This window comes from Coregonus lavaretus (genome assembly GCF_964263955.1).
Source record: "Coregonus lavaretus genome assembly, chromosome: 16".
In the NCBI taxonomy this organism is placed as follows: domain Eukaryota; kingdom Metazoa; phylum Chordata; class Actinopteri; order Salmoniformes; family Salmonidae; genus Coregonus; species Coregonus lavaretus.
Genome location: NC_140003.1, coordinates 32,577,879 through 32,583,778, shown reverse-complemented (window position 1 = coordinate 32,583,778; position 5,900 = coordinate 32,577,879). Strand labels below are relative to the sequence as shown.

The 5,900-nt window shown below is 42.6% G+C and overlaps 1 protein-coding gene across 3 annotated transcripts; it reads right to left on the bottom strand.

The window, feature by feature from the left end:
- Positions 1-3,571: 3,571 nt before the first annotated feature.
- Positions 3,572-5,900, bottom strand: cox17 (cytochrome c oxidase copper chaperone COX17). 3 transcript variants are annotated; one of them, XM_084179387.1, is made up of 5 exons: positions 5,575-5,895; positions 5,390-5,453; positions 4,773-4,894; positions 4,549-4,658; positions 3,572-3,782 (listed from the first exon to the last, which is right to left on the bottom strand). In XM_084179387.1, exons 3-4 carry the CDS (start codon positions 4,883-4,885, stop codon positions 4,574-4,576), a joined length of 198 nt encoding a protein of 65 aa, XP_084035513.1. In that variant the 5' UTR covers positions 4,886-4,894; positions 5,390-5,453; positions 5,575-5,895; the 3' UTR covers positions 3,572-3,782; positions 4,549-4,573. The 3 variants fall into 3 exon arrangements, with proteins under 3 accessions (XP_084035513.1, XP_084035511.1, XP_084035512.1); XM_084179385.1 differs by lacking the exon at positions 5,390-5,453 and having other exon boundaries at positions 5,575-5,900; XM_084179386.1 differs by lacking the exon at positions 5,575-5,895 and having other exon boundaries at positions 5,390-5,489.

The window sequence follows — 5,900 nt, the reverse complement described above, 5'->3', positions numbered from 1 at the left end:
AGGAGGGAAAGCCTCAAAAGATCATTGCTAAAGAAGCTGGCTGTTCACAGAATGCTGTATCCAAGCATATTCTTGGAAAGTCAAGTGGAAGGAAGAAGTGTGGTGGGAAAAGGTGCACAAGCAACAGGGATAACCGGAGCCTTGAGAGGATTGTCAAGCAAAGGCCATTCAAAAATGTGGGGGAGCTTCACAAGGAGTGGACTGAGGCAGGAGTCAGTGCATCAAGAGCGTATCCAGGAAATGGGCTACAACTGTCGCATTCCTCGTATCAAGCCACTCCTGAACCAGAGGCAACGTCAGAAGCGTCTTACCTGGGCTAAGGAGAAAAATAACTGGTCTGTCGCTCAGTGGTCCCAAGTCCTCTTTTCAGATGAATGTAAATGTTGTATTCCATTTGGCAATCAAGGTCCCAGAGTCTAGAGGAAGAGTGGAGAGGCACAGAATTCAAGTTGCTTGAAGTCCAGTGTGAAGTTTCCACAGTCAGTGATGATTTGGGGAGCCATGTCATCTTATGGTGTTGGTCCACTGGGTTTCATCAAGTCCAAAGTCAACTCAGCCGTCTACCAGGAAATGTTAAAGCACTTCATGCTTCCTTCTGCTGACAAGCTTTATGGAGATGCTGATTTCATTTTCCAGCAGGACTTGGCACCTGCCCACACTGCCAAAGGTACCAATACCTGGTTCAGTGACCATGGGATTTCTGTGCTTGATTGGCCAGCAAACTCGCCTGATCTGAACCCCATACAGAATTTATGGGGTATTGTCAAGAGGAAGATGAGAGACATGAGACCCAACAATGCAGACGAGCTGAAGGGCGCTATCGAAGCAACCTGGGCTTCCATAACACCTCAGCAGTGCCACAGGCTGATCGACTCCATGCCACGCCGCATAGATGCAGTGATTCCTGCAAAAGGAGCCCCAACCAAGTACTGACTGCATGTACAAGAACATACTTTTCAGAAGGCCGACATGTCTTATGTCATATTCAAGTTTTCTGAGATACTGAATTTGGGGTTTTCATGAGCTGTAAGACGTAATCATCAAGATTAAAACAAATACAGGCTTGAACTATTTCACTTTTTGTGTAATTAATCCACGATATGAGTTTCACTGTCAATTGAATTATTGAAATTACTTAACTTTTCCACAATATTCTAATTTATTGAGCTGCACCTGTAATTGCAGGGTACAGTGAAAATCTTATGCTCCAGGCTCTGCTGGGTGCATATAGAGTGGCTCTGGTCATGCCTCCAGGTAAGTCACACCAAGAAGAACTCTCCCTTCTGCCAGAACTGAACAATGTTTTCACCAGAATCACTATTTGCCCCTAATCCTCACTGGTCCAGTGTGGTGCTAAGAGAGGGGCTCTGCTGGGTGCATATTTAGAGATACTGAAATAGGTAGAATTACAGAGTAGATCGGGTTTCAAAAATGAATCCCCTTCCCCCATAGTTGACATACCATGTCCAACCAGTCAGAGACACTTGTCAGAGGACTACAGTTGTGAAAACTTTTGGGAATGACACAAATACTAATTTTCACAAAGTCTGCTGCCTCAGTTTTTATGATGGCAATTTGGATACTCCAGAATGTTATGAAGAGTGATCAGATGAATTGCAATTAATTGCAAAGTCCCTCTTTGCCATGAAAATGAACTTAAACCCCCAAAAACATTTCCACTGCATTTCAGCCCTGCCACAGAAGGACCAGCTGACATCATGTCAGTGATTCTCTCGTTAACACGGGTGAGAGTGTTGACGAGGACAAGGCTGGAGATCACTCTGTCATGCTGATTTGAGTTAGAATAACAGACTGGAAGCTTTAAAAGGAGGGTGGGGCTTGAAATCATTGTTCTTCCTCTGTTAACCATGGTTATGCTGTCATAATTTCTTTGCACAAAAAAGGCTTCACAGGCAAGGATATTGCTGCTAGTAAGATTGCACCTAAATCAACCATTTATCAGATCATCAAGAACTTCAAGGAGAGAGGTTCAATTGTTGTGAAGAAGGCTTCAGGGCGCCCAAGAAAGTCCAGCAAGCGCTAGGACCGTCTCAACTGCGGGATCGGGGCACCACCAGTGCAGAGCTTGCTCAGGAATGGCAGCAGGCAGGTGTGAGTGCATCTGCACGCACAGTGAGGCGAAGACTTTTGGAGGATGGCCTGGTGTCAAGAAGGGCAGCGAGGAAGCCACTTCTCTCCAGGAAAAACATCAGGGAGAGACTGATTTTCTGCAAAAGGTACGGGGATTGGACTGCTGAGGACTGGGGTAAAGTCATTTTCTCTGATGAATCCCCTTTCCTATTGTTTGGGGCATCCGGAAAAAAGCTTGTTCGGAGAAGACAAGGTGAGCGCTACCATCAGTCCTGTGTCATTCCAACAGTAAAGCATCCTGAGACCATTCATGTGTGGGGTTGCTTCTCGGCCAAGGGAGTGGGCTCACTCACAATTTTGCCTAAGAACACAGCCATGAATAAAGAAGGGTACCAACACATCCTCCGAGAGCAACTTCTCCCAACCATCCAATAACAGTTTGGTGACGACCAATGCCTTTTCCAGCTTGATGGAGCACCTTGCCATAAAGCAAAAGTGATAACTAAGTTGCTCGGGGAACAAAACATCAACATTTTGGGTCCATGGCCAGGAAACTCCCCAGACCTTAATCCCATTGAGAACTTGTGGTCAATCCTCAAGAGGCGGGTGGACAAACAAAAACCCACAAATTCTGACAAACTCCAAGCATTGATTATGCAAGAATGGGCTGCCATCAGTCAGGATGTGGCCCAGAAGTTAATTGACAGCATGCCATGGCGGTTTGCAGAGGTCTAGAAAAAGAAGGGTCATTTGTGTCGCACTGCAAATATTGACTCTTTGCATAAACTTAATGTAATTGTCAATAAAAGCCTTTGACACTTATGGAATGCTTGTAATTATACTTCAGTATACCATAGTAACATCTGAAAACACTGAAGCAGCAAACTTTGTGAAGACCAATACTTGTGTCATTCTCAACTTTTGACCACAACTGTAGTCCAAGTGTCACTGGAATAGGGGTCGGGGTGAAGCGAGTGGCTTTGATCATACCACCTGGGATATCGAGAAACAAAAAGAGTTGGTGTCAGACTAGAACGTGCCTCCACACCACACAAGATGCGTCCATTTGCTCTGACCTCTTCTGTTACAAAAATACATTAAAATGTAAAGAACTTTCCACAGAATGGACTTTTCCTTTCTTCAAATACTTTTTACTACAAACATTTGAGTTGAGCACACCAATTCCTTTTAAGAATTCAGATATGCCAAGTGTTGACTGGAGCAGAAGTTATTTTAAGCGAAGTGCATACCAGAGAGAGCAGTTGTCCCAGTCAGCCTCGAACAGTTAGGAGAACATCAAAAGGACCTTCAAACCAGGAAGTTTTTGCAGAGTGACAGGAAGTATAGTCAGCCTTTTCTCATGTATAGTTATGTCTATGGTTCAACATGAAATTAGGACAATATTGCATCCTTAACACTTTCTACCTTTACAATTCATTCAATTGAGTTTCATCCTGCCATATAAAATCAAGTACTCAAGTCAAATTGCATAGGATATTTATGACATTCAAATCAGCAGAACATTCACATAATTCTGAAATCCAGAGCATTAAAAACACATGTCACTCAGTGGAACATATCTTCCATCATGATCATCTTTGCAGCGATCACATCTTCCTTTCATGTTGAGGTATAAATATAAACAAGGAATATCCCAGGTCCCTTCAAGACAGCCAGCCAGCAACGACACACTGCAAGAGGAGAACAGGAGTGTCAACTTTAACAGAAATAAACCAGGAAAGGTAATGAATACTGATCAGAATAAAGAAAAACACTAGTAATATAGACAAGCTTGTCCCCATCCCTGCTTGCGAGCATCATTTATTTAATCTATTTGATTTACATTTCAGTCATTTAGCTGACGCTCTTATCCAGCGTCATACAGTAGTGAGTGCATACATTTTCACACTCCCCCCCCTTCCATAATTCTAAAGTCCAGAGCATTAAAAACACATCACTCAGTGGAACATATCTTCCATCATGATCTTCCATGGGAATCGAACCCACAACCATGGTGTTGCAAGCGCTATGCTCTACCACCTCAGCTACACAGGATCTCCTTCAAGTCAATCCCAGAGAAACAACAAGTCCTGCACCATCAAAGGGTATTTGCTCCCACTCATAAATAATAAAACACAACAGCAGTTGTTGACATCAGCAGTTTGATCAACTTTAGCAGAAAAAAGGCAGCAAAGGGTAACATGACCCTACAGAGGACACTGAAAAACATGCAGAAGACAGGTCTGTAGTCATTGAATCACGCTAGCTGAACTGCAGCATACAAGTAAAACCACTGATAAACCAGACAAGCAAATTCAATAAATGCCTCCCTCTAGTGCCCCGCCCACTCCTATTGCATTGAGCTACATCTAGGACATAATGTTCTTTTCAAAACACAAGCGAGGCGAAATTAATATGAGAGTTCTGCTCCAGGACATAGACATATCTGAAACTTACCAATTACTCATTATATAAAGTTATATTAAATCTTGAATCCAAGCGCCCTCATACAATCCTTATGTGCCTCGATGAGATCTGTGCAACTATCTTCGCCCTTCTCAATGATGCTGAAACAGAGGAATTGTCATCAGCAACTGCTTACTCCAAAAACAGAGAGTCCACGAAAAACGTTCACTTTACAAGAATAATGCAATTCAAGTTCAAAGACATTGTAAACCTACCACGCATCCCTAACTTTCTTCGTCTCTGGGCACGCACAACAGGGTTTCAGTGGTTTCTTCTCCGTGCCCTCAATTGCAACGGGCTCAACGCTGGCAGCAGATATGGTGGACATTTTTTCAGGCTGTAACCAAGTTAAAAATGGAGGACAATAAGCGAGGCAACAATGTATCGAGTCAGCGTTACATAACGAGATACTGATACATGCGTTAAAGTGACATTCCTAAATATTATAGTAGCTCCCAAATTGATGGCAACATTGTCGCAAGCTAGCTAGCTTTGTGCTACATGAACTTAGTTTGTGCTACATGAACTAGTTAGTTATTATCACGTTGAAGTTAAACTTGCAAAATCATAGCCAACTAGCTCTCTGCTAGGAGAACCAAAACCATCCAACCTGTGAAAGAATGGGCTCTGGCTTATAAATCAACACAAATGTTAGGGATGCTAGCTATAGCCAGACAGCTAACATAACTAGCTAGATGTTGGGAAAATATCAACTTGTAATATGGCAAAATATCACTCATACTGATTTTCTTAACGAGCAGCGCGCAATGAAACATTCAGGAGAGAAGATACTTAACATCACACTAGTGGAAATAAAACTTATGTAACATACTTAGCTAGCTGGTAAGCCTTCTTGCACAGGAACTCCGATTCACGTGTGTCCTACTCTGTCCTTCCTTATACAACATGGTGGAAGCAGGCATGGTTTTAAATGTTTGCGCTAAGTTTCCGGGACATGCAGTTTTAATTTCCGAGCGGCAACGAATTCAATTAAAGTGTACGCCATTCTACACTTACCCTGTCAAAATATCCCAAATGGAATTCCATGGAATTAGCGTGTATTATGTGGTGTTGACGTTCTCATGCACAAATATTGTGGAATTGTTTAGACTTAATTTTCCAATGAGTAAAGGTCATCTAATTTAGGCCTACATGTTTTACCTGGATCGCGTTCAGCAGGACGCAACGTTTTGTTAAATTCAGATATAAATATGCTATTTAGAACAAACATGCCTCTATTCTATGACATGTAGCGTAAATAATGACGTCCATAGCATTTATATCTGCGACGTTCCAAAACATTTTCGTACTGAACACGGCCCTGGCATGTGTGTGTGAGTGGC

What these genes read in the sequence shown, in the direction of transcription:
- cox17 (XM_084179385.1), bottom strand. Translation starts at nt 5,604, where the DNA reads ATGGAATTCCATTTGGGATATTTTGACAGG. An exon ending in ATTTGGGATATTTTGACAGG is followed by an intron (nt 4,895 to 5,574) that starts GTAAGTGTAGAA and finishes ACTTGGTTACAG; the next exon opens with CCTGAAAAAATGTCCACCAT. An exon ending in AAGAAAGTTAGGGATGCGTG is followed by an intron (nt 4,659 to 4,772) that starts GTAGGTTTACAA and finishes CCTCTGTTTCAG; the next exon opens with CATCATTGAGAAGGGCGAAG.